Source organism: Bufo bufo, chromosome 3 (genome assembly GCF_905171765.1).
Source record: "Bufo bufo chromosome 3, aBufBuf1.1, whole genome shotgun sequence".
Lineage (NCBI taxonomy): Eukaryota > Metazoa > Chordata > Amphibia > Anura > Bufonidae > Bufo > Bufo bufo.
Genome location: NC_053391.1, coordinates 610,871,877 through 610,891,599, shown reverse-complemented (window position 1 = coordinate 610,891,599; position 19,723 = coordinate 610,871,877). Strand labels below are relative to the sequence as shown.

The window sequence follows — 19,723 nt, the reverse complement described above, 5'->3', positions numbered from 1 at the left end:
TTGGACCTCCTCCTCGATACCCTCTTCACTCCGTACCAAATCCATGCTCTCCTATTACGCTTTGCTCCTATGGAGATCCATTAGGTTCAAGCGCTCTCTCCAATCTAGACCGTCCCCCTTAGAATACCTTCTGGGTAATCCGGCTTTCTCCCCTGGACTTCAGTCTGGGGCCTTTTCGTGGTGGGTTGAAAAATAATGGTGCTCCCTCCGGGCTTTCCTAGTGCGGGGTAAAATCCTAACTATGCCAGATTTCATTGAGAAATTCACTCCACCAGTTCGTGAGCAGTTTAATGTCCGGAGAGTTTTCTCCTTTCTCCACTCCCTAAAGATTGGTTCCCATAAAATTGACTATACCCCTTTTGAAAGGCTAATGTCTTTCTCTCTATATAAGCAGGGTCTACTGTCCCGGATTTATTCTACCCTCACTGCACCCCCAGAGGACTCTAAGCTTAGTTATATGTTGGAATGGGAGGCTGATCTATTAGAGGAATCCAGTGTATCTAGATGGCACCAACGCTCCCAGACACTCTCCAGGGGGTCGTGGCAAACCACTCTGGCGGAAACCTCAATTAAGATCCTTCACCGGACATATCTGGTGCCGGCCAAACTACATCACTTCTACCCAGAGGTCCCTTCTACCTGTTTCCGGGGTTGTGGAGAGGAGGGCATGATGTTTCATACCTGGTGGACATAGTCTCCAGGTTGTGGGGTCGCATCGGCAATTTGCTCTCATCCTTGTTGGGGCACGCCCTCCCCCCTACACCCTCGGTCTTTCTTCTTGGTGACAAGCCATCAAAATTAACAAACGCTAAATTTAAATTGGCCCAATTTATCTTGCTTGCTGCTAGGATCCATATTGCTTCCCAGTGGCGTTCCCTATCACGGAACTACCAAGCGGTGATTGATAGGATCAACAAGATTTACCAATTTGAAAGGTTGTCAGCTATCTGTTCGGATACATTTACCTTATTTGAAGGAGTCTGGGAGCCTTGGTCGTCCTCCCCCCATTCTGCCAATCTTTCTCTCTACCCTGAACTTTGATAGGATACAGTATATTTTATACGCAACTAGGAGATGGATGAGATTGTGGGTCTTCTCTTCATTGTTTGCCACCTGAGATTAAGTCTTACAGATGCAGAACTGCATGATTGCTAACCCTGACTTTATGCTATTCTTTTTATTTTTGTATAATTTGTTTTCTGTTTTTATGTCTTTTATTTTATTTGTCTGGATTGCCTATTTGACTGGACAATTTGTCCTTTATTTTATGCACAATGTGATCTGTATCCTATTATTGTGTAAAACTTTAATAAATACCTTTGAAACATAAATCACAGACAATATCATTTCCACAAGCAGTTTTCATACATCATCAAATAGAAAGGTGTCACTGACCTGGCGTGATAATCTGTTGCAGGTCGCAAATCATCCACAGTAACACTGGTTTTCTCTCCACTGCAAAGAAAATGAAATGTTAGGTGACGCAGCTGTTCAGTCACTTAGTGCGTGAAATAACGGACATGTATGTACACTGTGCTCCCGCTATAATCACTGGTGTAATACTCTGGAGCAGTGAGGGGTCTTCTCTATAGTACAAACACCGGCAGCGAAAACAACAGTTGAGGAAATATTATGAGCCCACCGCACCACTTTCAAAACTGGCCAACGGATCCAGTCAATTTTATTCCAATAGTCTGTGGTCTACGGACTATCTTACCTTAGGGGCCATGATGGCTAACATCCAGCACTCCAGCTGTGGTGAAACTACAACTCCCAGCATGCTCCATTCATTTCTGTGGAGTTCTGAGAACAGCAAAGCAAGTGTGCATCTTGGGAGTTGTAGGGTATGTGCACACTGTACATAATAAGCACTGATTTTGGTGCAGAAAATCCACAGCGTAAGGGCTCATTCAAACAAACGTTTTTTGCGTTCCCTATATGGGCCGTTTTTTGAGTTCCTTATACGGTCCGTATACGGAACCATTTATTTCAATGGTTCCGTAAAAAAAACAAAAAAACGGAATGTACTCCATATGCATTCCGTTTCCGTATTTCCGTTCAAAGATAGAACATGTCCTATTATTGCCCGCAAATCACGTTCCGTGGCTCCATTCAAGTCAATGGGTCCACAAAAAAAAACGGAACACATACGGAATGTACGCTGGATGTCTTCCGTATCCGTTCCGTTTTTGCGGAACCATCTATTGAAAATTTTATGCCCAGCCCAATTTTGTAATTACTTGTAATGTAATTACTGTATATGCCATATGGAAAAACGGAATGGAAAAACAGAATGAAACCTGAAACCCTACTGAAACAAAAAAACAGAAAAACTGATCCGTTAAAAACGGCCCGCAAAACACTGAAAAAGCTATACGGTCGTGTGAACAAGCCCTTAGGCTACATGCACACGACCATATGTGTTTTGCGGTCTGTATGCCATTAGTTTTTTTTTTTTGCGGATCCTTTGTAACAAAGCCTAAAACGGACAAGAATAGGACATGTTAAATTTTTTCATTAAAATGAATCTGCATCCTGGGTCTGCATCCTATCCGCAAAAAAAAAACAACGGAACGGACACAGAAACAAACAACGTTCCTGTGCATGTAGCCTAAGGGCTATTTCACAGGAGCAAGTCCATTGCGGGAATCGCGCTCCGTGTGTGAGTGTGATCCTCCGCATTGGACTTGCAGGAGCACACGGTATTATCATGATTTATAATGCTATGCGTCTCTGCATGGCCTTTTTTCCACAGAATCGTACTGACATAAAGCTGTCAGTATGAGGCCTCATGCACACGACCGTTGTGTGCATCCGTGTCCATTGTTCCGTTTTCCGTGATTTTCTGCGGACCCATTGACTTTCAATGGGTCCGTTGAAAACTCGGAGAGATGCACAGTTTTTCATCCGCATCCGTGTTGGCCTGTTCTATTTTTTTGACGGACAACGGTTCACGGACCCATTCAAGTCAATAGGTCCGTGAAAAAACACGGATGCACACAAGATTGTCATCCGCGTCCGTCATCCGTGTCCGTAGGCTACTTTCACACAGACGGATCCGCTTATCCGTCTGCATAAAAGCTTTTTAGATCTGAGTTTTCACTTCGTGAAAACTCAGATCCGACAGTATATTCTAACACAGAGGCGTTCCCATAGTGATGGGGATGCTTCAAGTTAGAATATACTAAGAACTGTGTACATGACTGCTGCCTGGCAGCACCCGATCTCTTACAGGGGGCTGTGATTCGCACAATTAACCCCTCAGGTGCCGCACTGGCCACCAATGAGTTAAATACAGGGGAGGGAGGGGGGCCGCACTGGCCACCAATGGGTTAAATACAGGGGAAGGGAGGGAGGGAGTGCGGCACCTGAGGGGTTAATTGTGCGGATTAAAGCCCCCTGTAAGAGATCGGGTGCTGCCAGGCAGCAGGGGGCAGTCATGTACACAGTTCTTAGTATATTCTAACTTGAAGCATCCCCATCACCATGGGAACGCCTCTGTGTTAGAATATACTGTCGGATCTGAGATTTCACGATATAACTCAAATCCGATGGTATATTTTAACATAGAGGCGTTCCCATGGTGATGGGGACGCTTTAAGTTAAAATATACCATCGGATTGGAGAAAACTCCGATCTGATGGTATAATAGGGACTCCTGACTTTACATTGAAAGTCAATGGGGGACGGATCCGTTTGCAATTGCACCATATTGTGTCAACGTCAAACGGATCCGTCCCCGTTGACTTGCATTGTAAGTCAGGACGGATCCGTTTGGCTCTGCACGGGCAGGCGGACATCAAAGCGACTTTTTCCTTCATGTCCGCGGATCCTCCAAAAATCAAGGAAGACCCACGGAAGAAAAAACGGACACGGATCACGGAACCCGTTTTTGCGGACCGCAAAAAGAAAACGTTCGTGTGCATGAGGCCTGATTCTGTAGAAAAAAGGTCAAGCAGAGACACATAGCATTATAAATCATGATAATGCCGTGCGCTCCTGCAAGTCCAGAGCGGAGAATCACACTCACACATGGAGCGTGATTCCCACAATGGACTCGCTCGTGTGAAACAGCCCTAATAGTATCAGTAAAGTAGATGAGATTTGCAAAATCTTGTGTAAACAGTGTGGAGATTTTCTGCAAAGATTCGGAAATCCACAGCATGTCAATTGCTTGTGCACATTTCACCCTTTGCCATGCAGAGCCGGAGATCTGGGGCAAATCCGTGTCAAAATCCACAAGAAACACATGCAGATTTGGTGCAGAAACGCAGAGAAAAACGCATGAAAGTCAGTGCAGATCATTTACATAAATGACACTGCTGTGTACATAGATCCTCAAAGGGGGTCTGCCACTAGGAAAGTCACTGGTGAACTGGGCACAATCTCTGGTAGGGTTACTTCAGCTGAATATAAAGATGGCGGTAACGCAGCAATTTGTTTTTTCATTCTGGAGAAACAGCATTTATAATCCATTTACAAATGAGCAGTTAAGTGCACCAATGACGGCCCGAGCCACCCTGTGCACCCTTGCTCTTCCTGCTTTCTTTGCCAGTCCCTCCCGCTCCACCTTGATTGACAGGCTGAGAAGAATATGTAGGAAACTGGCCCTGTCAATCAAGATGGAGAGGGAGAGGGGGGGATTGCAGAGGCAGCAGAAGAAGCAAGGGTGCACACTGTGTTTCGGACCCGCCCTCAGTGCACTTAACTGGTCATTTGCATATGGATTAAAAGCGCCACTTCTCCAGAATGAAGCAACAAATTACTTGGGACAACACATTGGGAGACATTTTTAATCTCCCTCGCGCCAGAAAAGAGGTTTTAAAAAAGTCGCAAGCTGTGAGTTTCTGACTTTTTAAATGCATCTTTTTTGGGGGAAAAAAAGTTGCAAGTGACTCTTTTTACGCGCCCCCTCGCCACTTTTCCAAATGGGGTCGTGACAAGTTTGGGAAAGGGGCATGGTCAACACCTGAGACACCTTCATTTACACACTCTGCCTTCTCAGAGCTATAACTTTTTACATTTTACGTACACATAGCCATACGAGGGCTTTTTTTCTGCGGGACAAGTTGCCCTTTCTAATATCCGCATTTAATATTGCACATTGTGTAGTGGGAAGCTGGCAAAAAATTCCAAATTGGGTGGAACTGGAAAAAAACAAACAAAAAACTGATTCCTCCACAGTTTTATGGGTTTCATATTAATGGCGTTCCCTTTGTGGTAAAACTGATCTGTTACCTTTATTCTCTGGATCAGAGTGTTGATCAACTTCTAGTAGTAATAATAGAAGGGCAGAACATCATCTAGTCATAAGAAAAGATTATCCGGACTTGCCATTTCATGCAGAATGAATTATGTACGAATACGATATATCAGAGTAGCGACAGGTCCTCTTTAAAGAGCATAACAGCCTCTATAAAAACACATGAACAGCAAGGAACTTGCTGACCGGTTCCATTTAAGACATTTTCATAGAGTCACTGAAAAGCGCACACCTACCTATATGCAACCTTGTACTTCCCATCCTTCCCATTGTTTGATAATAGGATCTCATAGATGTAAACTTCAGGGGTAACCGTTCCGTCATTTTCCTCACTGATCAGACTAGAAGGAGGCGACCAAGTCAGTATTACCGATCTTGCTTGAATGTCTGATACCTGGAAGCAGAAGGAAAGCAGCACTTTATGAGGAAGCCAGACGGGGGCCAGAACATTCATCTAGATTAGGAATTAACACTTTAAAAGCCTAAATCAGCCAGATATATGGTGCCATGTGTGCACCATAATTTGCGACTCTTTAAGCTTCTCACCGCGGATTTATAATAATATAGGCCAGAAACTGGTGTAAGTTAGAGCTGAAGTCTGTGCCACGTCCTGGCTGGCGTACGCTTTCGTTTCTGGCGCATGGACTGCCAGAGATGCACCTAAAATATTAAGAGGCATCTGCCTCCTTATATATCAGGCATAACTCACTTGGGCTCAGAGAGATCAAGACCGGTGTATGGGAGCGCCAATCTTGATAAAAGGTCCCTTATTGACTGCAATGTAAAAAAAGAAACAAACATTTCTGTCCGTTTTTTTTTTAGGACAGAAAAGCATGGTATGCTACACTATTCTATACTGCAAAAAAGTACAGAAACAAACAGTGACAAGCTGAGTCAAAAGGTATGCACTTTTTGCGCAAATTAAAAATGTATGGCTCCGGGAAAGCACCCAGTCAGAAAGGTGTTAATAAGGTCATTATGTTATGAATTTATACTTTATAACGTGGACTTTTTCAAAAGAAGCGGTCTTAAAGACCACACCGTGTGCACTCCGCATCCTTTGTTCAGTTCCGCGGCCCCTCAAAAAAGATAGAGCATGTCCTACTCTTGTCTGCAATTGCGCAGAAAAATAGGCAATTCTATCATAGTGCCGGCCATGTGTAGTCTGCAAATTGCGGAATGCACATGGGCCGGTATCCGTATTTTCCGGATCAGCAATTTGCGGACTGCAAAACACTACGGTTTTGTAAATGTAGCCAGAGAAGCATGCGTTTTCTCGCTCATCAAAGGGGTGGCTAAATGGGTGCATGTAAAGTAGATGTCTTATTGAATCAATCCCTTTAGGCCTCATGCACACGACCGCATGTATTTTGTGGTCTGCAAAACATGGACCTGCAAAATACGGATGATTTCCGTGTGATGTCTATGTAGCATCTGTTTCTTTTTATTTATTTTTGCAGACCCACTGACTTCAATGGTCCATGGACCCCATTTTTGTAGAATGGACAAAGGGATGCGAAAAGCATACGGATGATCTGTGCGTTTTCTGCATCCGTATGTCTTTCCGCAAAGGATAGAACATGAACTATTCTTGGCTGCAAAATGGGGTGCACGGACGATTGAAGTCAATGGGCCCGCCAAAAATAAAACAAAAACGGATGCAAAAGGGATGTCACACAGATGTCACCTGTATTTTGCAGAGCACAAAATCCATAAGGTCGTGTGTATGAGGCTGTAAAGTGTACCAAAACCATCACACTATTTTCTTTAAATCCCAATCCCATAACAAGCCTTCTAGTAATATATTTTATTTCTTGATTTTATTTTCTTCCTATCAAAACCGGTGCCTGAAGTTTGGGCCTGTCTACAGCGGTGTTCAGTGCGGTGCGTACAGAAGCCATACACAGTAGTCATGTATGTGGTGTAAAGACAGGACTAACACACATTGCTGCTCCTGCCATTCCTCGCCCCTCTAAAAGCCTGGCAAAGCACACCGGTGCAGGGTCTCTGATCTGCAAATGCCAGGCTTTAATGAAATGGAGCGGGCACAGGCAGGAGTTCTGTACAGCACATGGCTACTTCTGCCTGTGCCCACTCCGCTCAAAGCTTTGCACAGCAGAACCTGCACCGATCTGCTATGCCAGGCTTTAATAAAATGGAGCGGGCACAGGCAGGAGTTCTGTACAGCACATGGCTACTTCTGCCTGTGCCCACTCCGCTCAAAGCTCTGCACAGCAGAACCTGCACCGATGTGCTATGCCAGGTTTTAGTAAAATGGAGCGGGCACAGGCAGGAGTTCTGTACAGCACATGGCTACTTCTTCCTGTGCCCGCTCTGCTCAAAGCTCTGCACAGCAGAACCTGCACCGATCTGCTATGCCAGGCTTTAGTAAAATGGAGCGGGCACAGGCAGGAGTTCTGCAAAGCACGTAGCTACTTCTTTCTGTGCCCGCTCGGCTCAAAGCTCTGCACAGCAGAACCTGCACCGATGTGCTATGCCAGGTTTTTAGGAGAGTGAAGACAGCAGAAGTAGCGATGTGCGCTCCTCCCAGTCCTGTGCTCACTGTGGCGTCTATTGTAAAATACAGAATCCGTACAGCGCATACATGACTACTGTGTAATGATATCGCTGTAGAAAGGCTCGAACTTCAGGCGCCTGTTTTCATAGGAAGAGAATAAAATCAACTTGTAAAATACAAGTATATTACAAAAATAATGTTTAGGAGATTGGGAATAGTTTTAAAGAAAAGTTTGAAGGTTTAGGTACACTTTAAAGGGCATCTTTTGGCAGAATTGTACCTATCACACTGGCTGACCTGTTACATGTGCACTTGGCAGCTGAAGGTATCCATGTTGGTCCCATCTTACTATGTGTATGCATTGCTGAGAAATATTATGTTTTATTATGTGCAAATGAGCGGGGGCGTTGCCGTTGCACCTAGAGGATCTGCTCTCTCTGCAACGGCCGTACCATCTGCACTTTGATTGACAGGTTAAGATGTAATGACGTTTTCACTACCTGTCAGAGGGCAGAGGGTGCAGAGAGAGCAGAACCTCTAGGTGTAATGACAACGCCCCCGTTGCTCCTAGAGGCTCATTTGCATATAATTAAAAAAAAATCTAAGCAATGCAGGCACATATGAACATGGGACCAACACAGATGCCTTCAGCTGCCAAGCGCACATGTAACAGGTCAGCCAGTGTCATAGGTACAAAACTGCTGACAGATGCCCTTTCACTTAAGACGTCTCTTCAAAAATATCTGAAGATAAAATCTATATGGAACAAATCCTGCCTTAAGGATTACTCTCTGTCCATTAGTCACTCTATAGTTTCCGCATTGTTTCAAGGGAATATGAGAACGGTGTTGACTGCAATATTCATACGATTCTAAAACCACATCACGACCACAAAAACTGGGCTGAGTTTTAAACATAGAGCACAATGTCAGCTTTCACACCAGGATGACAGCACTTTGGATGAATGTAGAATTGAGGTACATCATCTCAAGTGTGGATTTCGTGCGCGCCTTTTATCTATGCGGTAGTGCTCATGTTATTGTAGGCTGTCCAGCCTTTAACCAAGGCTAAGTGTGCGCCCCAAAAGAGGCTTCCTAGACCTTAGTCTCTTGATGTGAGCTCCAGAGCCTCTGTCAATGACTGGGATGGTTCACTGTCATCTCTGTGAAAAGGAACAGCGAGCAACTTGCCTTTTCCTAAGATGCGATTCAAAGATCTGTGTCAGGTGTTAAAGGGAGCCTGTGACCATGAAAACGCAGTATAATCTGCAGGCAGCGTGTTATAGAGCAGGACGAGCTGAGCAGATTGAGATATCGTTTTTTGGGAAAAATCAAGCGTATATGTTTAGACGTCCATAAAAATAAAAATAAACTATTGCAATAAACTTGAATCTTTTTTTTTTTTTACAAAATTTTTTTTACATGTTTTTTTTGAAACCTTTCTTTGTTTAAATAAAGATTTGAAGGCAACATCTGAAAAAAAAACTGATACATTTCAACCTCTTCCTGACCGCCTAACGTAATAATATATTGGCAGTCTGGTATTTAAATATGGCGCCCAGTCAGGAGCGCAATGGGCACCATAGCCACTGGGTGCCTACTGTTTTAAACAGCAGACAGACACTCGGGGCTAATGTATGCTATTGATGATAACACTCAGATGGTCAAATCTGACCATAGCATCTGGGATTTCAAATCACCTTCCCTTCCCCAAAATTAGGAAAACAGGAAAAAAAAGTAAAATGGCTGATTCACAGTTTTTTGGTCACTTCACCTCTCCAAATTTTTTTTTATAAAAAGTGATCGGGGTCTTAATATGGTGATGCAAAGAAAAAAAAAAATTTTTTAATTTTTTTTTTAATTTGTTCAGTATTAAAACGCAAGAAAAACTATACATATGTGTTATTGTTGTAATCAGTCTAACCTGGAGAATAAAAGTCCGCTTTACCGCAAAAATGAAAAAGAAAATCGCAAAGTATGGTGCATATGTGGTGTGGTCTGCAAACCAAATAAAGTACAATAATGCCAAACTAATAGAAAGTATTCTGGTGCAAATGCTACGCTAATAAATTTGAGATGCTTGGCAAATCATTTTGTACAAAATTATTTGGACCCGTCTGCCATACATCAAGGCGATCTCAGTAAGACGGGAACCTAACGCTAAATACCACATTAACTGGTGCCATACTGGCCTCCATTACATTCATGCCGAGCCCACATTATATTATGCCTCTTATGGTACCAAAATGGCCTCCATTATATTCTGGGGATGCACGCCCCTCATGCATGCCGAACCCACATGCCATGACAACGCGCACCTGCGCACTGGATGTGCTAACTAACCCCCATTTTTTCTTTGCAATATGTGGTGTGCACTAGGGATCGACCGATTATCGGTTTTAACGATATTATTAGCCGATATTCAGGATTTTGACAGTTATCGGTATCGGCATCTATTTTGCCGATATGCCGATAACTTATAGGGGAACACAGAACGCGCTGCTCTCAGAGCTCTCTGTGTTCCCTCAGCAGCACAGGGGAGAAGGAAGCAGTGTCTCCTCCCCCTGTGCTGCTGCTGCCGCCAATGAGAGGAGAGAAGACAAAAGAAGGGGAGGGGCTGTGGCCACCGCTCCACCAATGAAGATAAGTCTTTCATTAATTCATATACAGGAGGCGGGAGCTGGCTGCAGAATCACATAGCCGGCTCCCGACCTCTATGAGCGGTAGCTGCGATCTGCGGTAGTTAACCCCTTAGGTGCCGTGGATCGCAGCTACCGCTCATAGAGGTCGGGAGCCGGCTATGTGATTCTGCAGTCAGCTCCCGCCTCCTGTATATGAATTAATGAGAGATTCCACTTCATTGGTGGCGCAGTGCGCCCCCCAGTATTAATCATTGGTGGCGCAGTGCGCCCCCCACCCCCATCCCAGTATTAAAAACGTTGGTGGCGTAGTGATGTGAGCTCCAGAGCCTCTGTCAATGACTGGGATGGTTCGCTGTCATCTCTGTGAAAAGGAACAGCGAGCAACTTGCCTTTTCCTAAGATGCGATTCAAAGATCTGTGTCAGGTGGCGTAGTGCACCCCCCCACCCAAGCCCCCCCCAGTATTAATCATTGGTGGCAGTGGCCACAGGATCCCCTTCCCCTGCTGTGTAATCCTGGGGCTCCGATCGGTTACCATGGCAGCCAGAACGCTACTGAAGCCCTGGCTGCCATGTTCAGCTCCATGCTGCTGTGTGCACAAAGCACAGAGCAGCAAGGACAGTGTGAGATCCTATTCACCCTGATAGAGATCTATCAGGGTGAATAGGACAAGGGTTCTAGTCCCTAAGGGGGCTAAAAGTTAGTAAAAAAAAAACACAAAAATATTAAGTATAAATGAAAAAGATTTACAAAAAACTAAAAAATACACGTTAACAATAAACATATTAATTTTCAGCAGATTTGTGTAGGAATTTTATTTTTTTTTCAAAAATGAAAATTCCCAGAATATCGGTATAAATTATCGGCTATCGGCCTGAAAGTTCACAAATTATCGGTATCGGCCCTAAAAAATCAATATCAGTCGATCCCTAGTGTGCACCATAATTTGCAACTTTTTTACACCATAATAAAAGGTTTTAGCAAATGTCCCTGGTTACGTTTCCATCCTTGACCCCTTCAGGACTGGCCATTTTCTGTTGTTGTTTGTTTCTGTTTTTAACTGCTGTTCCAGAGCCATAACTTTTTTTTTTACATTTACATAGCTATGTATCCGCACCTGTCTCTAAAATGTAGCCCGCAAAGTGAAGGAGAGTGGATAATGCATGCACGGCCATCTTCCCTTCACTTCTACGAGAGTGCTGAAAATAGTCGGGCATTGCTCCATTCACTTCTTTGAATGGAAATAGCCAAGCCAGCGCTCGCTATTTTCGGCAGTCCCGTAGAAATGAATGGAGGGCAGCTGCGCATGTGGGGTGCGCCCTCCTTCACTTTACGGGCTCCGTTTTACAGATACGTGAGGGTCCTAGATATGGGACCCGCACCAATCAGACATTGGGTGTGTATCCTAGCAATATGCCCCCAATGTATGAGATGGGCCAACCGCTTTACAGAGACCAGCTGTGTATGGAGATTTAGTAGCAATATTCAATAGGAAAACAATATGCAAAGTGGTATCTCCCAGGGAAAAAGAAACATGTCTCTAGTGCCACCTTTCAGAAGTCACAGTCCAACTTTTTAACAAGCCTTGAGATATGACAAGAGAAAGAGCAGAACAATGACCGTTCCCACTAAATGACTGCAGGCAGCTGTAATAGGAGTGCAGTACTTACCTCTGGGTTCAAAATATTGGAAAGTTCCGCTTCTAGTGCTTTTGTCTCTTCATCTTTTTCTACAATGATAATACATACAATTTGATATTAATTCATTTACTTAGAAGCAATTTGTACTATATTGTAAAACTGATGAGGTGTGAAAAACGCTGCATTAAAACAGATAAAATCACTATATTAACGTCACATTTGGATCACGAGCTTAGTAAATAAATGGGACCTGTCAGTTCTCCTGAAATGTCTGTTTTAGCGAATACACTATCAGAAGAACCCGGCTACGCCCGGGTATATATCATCTATTTAATTTAATGTTTGTGTGTGTCGATAAAAGATATCGACAGTATCCACTATAAGTGACATCTACAGTCTCCCGCCCCTTTATTAGTCACCTCCACAGCGGCCTCCCCTTTATTAGTGACCTCCACAGTACCCAGTCCCGTTAACAGTGATTTCCACAATAACCGGCCCCCTTAACAGTGACCTCCACAGAGCTTCGTTCTCTTAAAATGTGACCTTCTCAACACCCCGCCCCCTTAACAGTGACCTCTACAGCAGCCACCTCTTAACACTGACCTCTATAGCGGACCATCCCCTTAACTGTGACCTCCACCGTTCCCTGCCCCCTTAACAAGAAACCTCCACAGCACCCGCCCTCTTACCAGTGACCTCCACGGCATCCCGCCCCCTTAACAGTGACCTCCACAGCAGCCCGCCACCTTAACAGTGCCCTCTACAGCAATCTGCCCCTTAACACTGACCTCCCTAGCGGATCGTCCCCTTAACTATGACCTCCAAAGCAGCCTGCCCCTAGGGTGGCCAGAGGCCAAGATGTTCCTCTTATTTCTTTAGGAAATAAATGAGCAGACTGACAACTGGGTGTCACTATTCTCCTCGTCAAAGGAGCCTGTCCCTACACACTCTGACACTGTCCAATCAGTGATGTGTAGGGGACACGCCCTACTGACGCATGGCATATCAATGGGAAAAAAGACAGTTTTTTTTTAAAAAATGAAGCCTACTATCATGAGAAAAACAAGGTGACCCTGCTTGAATGGTTTTACACAGAACATAAAAAAAATAATATATCACATGATGTCTGAGCTGAACACAGCAGGTTATAGAGCAAGAGGAGCTGAGCAGATTGTTATATCATTTTATGGAAAAGATTCAGTAAAACTTGTAATTTATACATTTAAATTCCTGCTCATTTTGAGCTTTGAAGTGAAGGAGGCGGTCCTATCAGTAATTGACAGCCTTCCCTCTATGACTGTGTATACATATATAGCTGTCAATCACAGATAGAACCGCCCCCTTAACTTCAGAGATAGCTGTCAATCACTGATAGGACCGCCTCCTTGACTTCAAAGCCCAGAATTTGCAGGAATTTAAATGCATAAACTACAAGTTTTAATGAGTCTTTTCCCACAAAACAATATATGAATCTGCTCAGCTCCTCCTGCTCTATAACCTGCTGCCTAAGGATTGCACTGCATTTTTTTGGTGACAGGTTCTCTTCAAAAATAGGCAAATACAACCTCAGATGAAAAACACACAACAGATTCCACCGTTTTATTATTTATTCAATTAAAATAAAGCCAACATGGAAAAGCCATGAATGAAAAACCAAATCCACCCAATGATTCAATAGCTTGTAGAACCATCTTCAGCAGTAAAAACGGAGTATTTTTTTATGTATGATTTTATCAGTCTCTCACATCGTTCTGGAGGAATTGTGGCCTTCTCTTCTTTACAATATTGCGTCAGTTCATTGAGGTTTGTAGACATCTGTTTATGCATAGTCTGCAGCAGCATTTCAGTTAGGTTGAGGTCTGGACATTGACTGGGCCACTGCGACACCTTGACTCTCTATCTTTTCAGCCATTCTGCTGTAATTTGCTTCTGGGCTTGGGATCACTGTCCTGTTGCATGACCCAGTTTCAGCCAAGCTTTAGCTGTTGGAGAGATGGCCTCACATTTGCCTCTGGAATACTTTGGTATACAGAGGAGATCATGGTCGACTGAATGACTGCAATGTGCTCAGGTCCTGTAGTGGACCTCCCCACTAGCATGGCCGGTATGAGGGGTTTGTGCATTATGGCCAAACATCTTCACTTTGGTTTGCAAAGAACATTGTTCCAGAAGTCTTGTGGTTTGTTCAGATGCAACTTTAATTCGTGCCGCCATGTTCTTTTCAGAAACAAGATGCTTTCTCCTGGCATTCCTTTCAAACAAACTATACTCCAATCTTTATATAGTTGTACTGTCATAAATGTGAACATTTAACATGCTAGTCTGACAGTCTGACCTTTGGGTGAATTTGCTGTTGTTGGGATGTCCACTCCTGGGACAATTGTCAATTGTCGAATGTTTTCCACTTGTAAATGTTTCTCTCGGTAGAATGATGGACTTCAAATTGTATGGAAATAGCCTTAGAGCTGTTTCACAGGAGCGAGTCCATTGCGGGAATCACGCTCCATGTGTGAGTGCGATCCTCCATTCTGGACTTGCAGGAGCGCACGGTATTATCATGATTTATAATACTATGTGTCTCTGCTTGACCTTATTTCTACAGAATCATACTGACCGCTTTATGTCACTATGATTTTGTGGAAAAAAGGCCATGCAGAGACACATAGCATTATAAATCATGATGATGCCGTGCGCTCCTGCAAGTCCAGAGCGGAGGATCACACTCACACATGGAGCGCGATTCCCGCAATGGACTCGCTCCTGTGAAACAGCCCTTATAATCCTTCCCAGACTGATGGAAGGCAACAATTGCTACTCTACAATCATTGGTAATGTTTTTCCTGAATGCTCCAGACCAGCAAACTGCAAAATTTCTGCTTCTATAGAGGTGGTCACACTTGCTGATGAAAAGTTAATCAAGAGCATTTGATTAGCAGGACATGACTGCTACTTATCCTCTGAGTTCCTATGAAAGTAGTAATGGTGCACTTCATTTTTCACACAAAAATTCTGCATTTGACCTAGTTTATTTGTCGTGTTGTTGTTCATCTGAGGTTGTATTTACCTCATTTTAAGACCAGATGTTTTCTTATTATGTTCCAATATGTAAAACCATATAATATAAAGAGGGTCTACTTTGTTTTCTCATGCCTGTATTTTAAACCAGTAGCAGACATGGCCTACCAACCCTCGGACCTTTTATTTGGAAATAATCAGTAAGTGTGTGAGATTCACATTATATTTAAAGAGGTTTTCCCATCTCAGACAATGGGGGTATATCGCTAGGATATGCCCGCATTGTCTGATAGGTGCGGGTCCCACACCTACAATGAGAACGGAGCCGGGAAATGAGCGGAGGGCACACTGCGCATGCGCAGCCACCCTCCATTCATTTCTATGGGGCCGCCGAAAATAGCCGAGCGCTGGCTCGACTATTGCCATCTGTCCCATAGAAATGAATAGGAGCATGGGCCGTGCACGCGCGGTGCACTCCCATTCACTCCTATGGGAGCAGCGCTTGGTGGTGGACGGACCCCGGGAAATCCGGGGTCCTCCGGCCACAGCGGTACCCGCTTTGTTCTCATTGTAGGTGGGACCCGCACCTATTAAACATAAGGGGCATATCCTAGCGATATGCCCCTATTGTCTGAGATGGGAATACCCCTTTAAGGTCTATGATCATTGTTTGGAAATGGATTAGGATGGGGCTACACAGTGGCACATATCATGCAACATGAAGATTGTGCCATTTTATCTAAGGGCCAGATCACAGTTTTTTGGTGCCGATATACGGAGCATTTCTGCCTCACAATCAGCTCCAAAAAATGCCTCAAAATAGTCTCCCAATTATTTCAATGGAAAGCAGCACTTGCATTTTTTCCATGGAATCCTCCAGCAATCCTCAACTGGTTTCTCCCATAGACTGCAATGAATTACCATGGCAGTCTATGGGAGATTCCTATGGACAGGGCTTCACAGGAATGTATCACTGTGGTAGCCTTAAGCCTTCTGCCATACATGTATGGTGGTGGTCCAGAAGCAAGTTGCATAAATGTTTTTGACTGCATGACTTTTCTGAGACTTGCTGTCCCTGTATAGCCCCAGCCTAACAGTAGATGCATCATTCATTTAGTCTACTAGAGTTCTGATACAGAATTTTACCATTTTGTCAGTAGTAATAATAGAAAGAAGATGAATAACCTTACTCTTGTAGAAACATGTTGCCAGTATTAAAAGGATTGTAAAAATGGGTTGCTTCTTTTCCCCAGGCACAGTGCCACTTTTGTCAATGGGCTGTAACTGATAATGCAGCTCAGACCCGTTCATTTAAATGGTAATCCGTTGCAATACCAGAGGCAGCCCATTAAACAAATACAATTTCTTTTTAGAATTCTGGACAATCCCTTTAACACTTTGTTGATAAAATGTCCAAGAACATTTAGCCGGATTTCTCCTTTTCATTTCTGGTGCAGAATTCTTACCACGTTTTCAATAATCACAATTACCTTGTATTTCTGTTTCTACCTGGGATGAATTCTTTCCTTTCTGTTTGGTCTTCGACTGTCCTGTATTTATCCCCGGGCTATTCTGCCCTTTAATAATTCCATTAGATTCACTGACAGGAGACGTGCTTTTTTTGGGTGAAAAGGGAGGACTATTCAGCTTGTCTTTCTGTGCACCGTGTCTGTCTTTCAACTTCTTCTGTAAGCGTTCGTGGATTTTACTTGATCTCTCATCCCTAAGTCCAGACCTCCCGTGAGTAGAAAGAGCATCTGAAAGATTATCATGAGAAAAACATTTCAGTTTACCTCTTAATAAGAATATTTATACAGCAGCAAAAACAAAAATGTCCCGAGAGACACCATAGAAATGTGTATGCAGAAGAGAGAACTACCCTGATGTCACAAAGTACACCACAGTAATAAAAGTGTGAAAAGATTTACAAAATCTCCCTGGAGTGAGGGATAAAAGGACATGAGGGGTTTTGGCCATCAGGCCCAGAACTCTGGAATCCGAATAAAGACCCCAGAGCGCCCCAAACTAGAGCGTGTGCACATTGCCAATGGAATCTCCCAAGACTTTAACAACTAAAACAAACAAGAACAGAAATTTACACCACAAATGGGGAACACAAGACACAATAGAGCGGGAGAGAAAATTAAAAAAAATTAAATAATCAAATAAAAAGTAAAGAAGAGATACAATATGGGGAAGAAGGGGGAAAAGAGGGTTTCACCGTCATTCATTGTATTAAGTTAAATCCCTTGGGATGTGAAAGGAGACCTAAACATCTAAAACCCTAAGGCCCCTTGCAGACGGGCGTGTCCGGATTAGGTCCGGATGCGTCCCCAGTGCATTGTGGCAAACACGCGCGAGTAGGTACGCAATTGCAGTCAGTTTTGACTGCGATTGTGTTCCAATGTTCAGTTTTTATCGCGCAGGTGTAATGCATTTGCACGCGCGTGATAAAAAACCGACTGTGGTACCCAGACCCGAACTTCTTCACAGAAGTTCAGGTTTGGGTTAGTTGTAGTGTAGATTGTATTATTTCCCCTTATAACATGGTTATAAGGGAAAATAATAGCATTCTGAATAAAGAATGCATAGTACAATAGGGCTGGAGGGGTTAAATTTTTTTTAAAAAATAATTAAACTCACCGTAATCCACTTGTTCGCGCAGCCGGCATCTCTTCTGTCTTCTTTTGTGAGGAATAGGACCTTTGATGACGTCACTACGCTCATCACATGGTGATGGATCATGTGATGGACCATGTGATGAATGTAGTGACGTCATCAAAGGTCCTATTCCTCACAAAAGAAGACAGAAGAGATGCCGGCTGAGCGAACAAGTGGATTAAGGTGAGTTAAATAATATATATATTTTTTTTTTTAACCCCTCCAGCTCTATTGTACTATGCATTCTGTATTAAGAATGCTATTATTTTCCCTTATAACCATGTTATAAGGGAAAATAATAATGATCGGGTCCCCATCCCAATCATCACCTAGCAACCGTGCGTGAAAATCGCACCGCATCCGCACTTGCTTGCGGATGCTTGCGATTTTCACGCAACCCCATTCATTTCTATGGGGCCTGCGTTACGTGAAAAATGCACAAAGAGGAGCATGCTGCGATTTTCATGCAACGCACAAGTGATGCGTGAAAATCACCGCTCATCTCACAGCCCCACCCGCGCGGAAATCTCGCCTGTGTGAAAGGGGCCTAAGGCTCACTGGTCCCCCTCCTCTACAGCAGTGTGAGACACAGTCTCATGGTCGGAGAGTATGGATACCAGGAGGACCATATTCATTCAAATGACTCCTCCTGGTTTCCAAGGATTGCTGTCAAATCTTCATTAATTATAATCCAGGAAAGTCAAGCCTAACAGAGGGGGTACTCAGGGACCTATTGTTTTTAATGTTTAGAATGTTTTTATGTTAAATATGTTTTTAAATAATTTTGATGTTATTTTTAATTTTCCAGGTCACTAACTATATATAAAAAAAAAAAAAAAACTGCAGTCCTGCGATACCACATTTGTATAGTTTACCTATTATTTTAATACTGAAAAAATTGAAACCTTTGGGAATTTTTTTTTTTTTTATCGCAATAATCTGACCCACACAACTTTTTTATATTTATGTCTATGGAGTTGAGTGAAGACTTATTGTTTGCATTGCGATCAGTAGTTTTTAATAATACCATATTGGAGTGGGTCACTTTTTTCAGCAGTAATGCTTTTGGGGGTATTGGGGAGCACAGTGGGCACAGTACTGCCAGTGGCAGCAGGATGACATTTTATTTTATTTTATTATAACTATGTATTTTAAATTTGGTGACTAAAAATTTAATTTTTACAATGGCTTCTAGGTATTTTTTTTTTTTAGTCCAGAGCACTGTACCAGTATATAATTATAGCTGATGCTGTATTTACCAGGACAAAAAGAATATATAGAAGATTGAGATTATTGATGGTCCCTTTTATATTTCCATTATACCGTTCTCTTAGAATAGGTACATATATCCCAGACATATTTACTTTCACTTACTGTTGATTTTCCAAACACATCTGCTGGCAATTCGTTCCAAACATCTACTACTCTTTCAGTAAAATTATATTTTCGGACATTTCACATTCTGCCCCCTTGTTCTTCTGCATAGCTTCCTTTCAGAACCATTTAACTTATGTAAGGCTACTTTCACACTAGCGTTTCTATTTTCCGGTATTGAGTTCCGTCATAGGGTCTCAATACCAGAAAAAAACGCTTCCGTTTTGTCGCAATTCATTGTCAATGGGGACAAAATGTAACTGAACAGAATGTAACGCTCCAAAATGCATTCCGTTCCGTTTGGTTGCGTTCTCATTGATGATGCATCTACTGTTACATTGTGGGTCATGATGGATCTGTCTTGCTCCACATCCCATGACGGAAAGAAAACCGCAGCTTGCTGCAGCTTGCTCTCTGGTGAGCAAGCTGCAGCAAGCTGCGGTTTTCTTTCCGTCATGGGATGTGGAGCAAGACAGATCCATCATGACCCACAATGTAAGTCAATGGGGACGGATCCGTTTTCTCTGACACAATAGAAAACAGATCCGTCCCCCATTGACTTTCAATGGAGTTCATGACTGATCCGTATTGGCTATGTTACAGATAATACAA

At 43.2% G+C, this 19,723-nt stretch overlaps 1 protein-coding gene across 3 annotated transcripts in view; it reads right to left on the bottom strand.

Annotated features, from left to right (window-relative positions):
• FNDC3A (fibronectin type III domain containing 3A) overlaps positions 1-19,723 on the bottom strand; it is a 266,349-nt gene that overhangs the window by 57,582 nt on the left and 189,044 nt on the right. For all 3 annotated transcript variants that reach the window (XM_040426011.1, XM_040426012.1, XM_040426013.1), the window contains 4 exons: positions 16,567-16,833; positions 12,092-12,150; positions 5,500-5,657; positions 1,396-1,455 (listed from right to left, as the gene is read on the bottom strand). In XM_040426011.1, the coding sequence (XP_040281945.1) occupies positions 1,396-1,455; positions 5,500-5,657; positions 12,092-12,150; positions 16,567-16,833 (544 nt within the window). The remainder of the gene's footprint in view (positions 1-1,395; positions 1,456-5,499; positions 5,658-12,091; positions 12,151-16,566; positions 16,834-19,723) is intronic.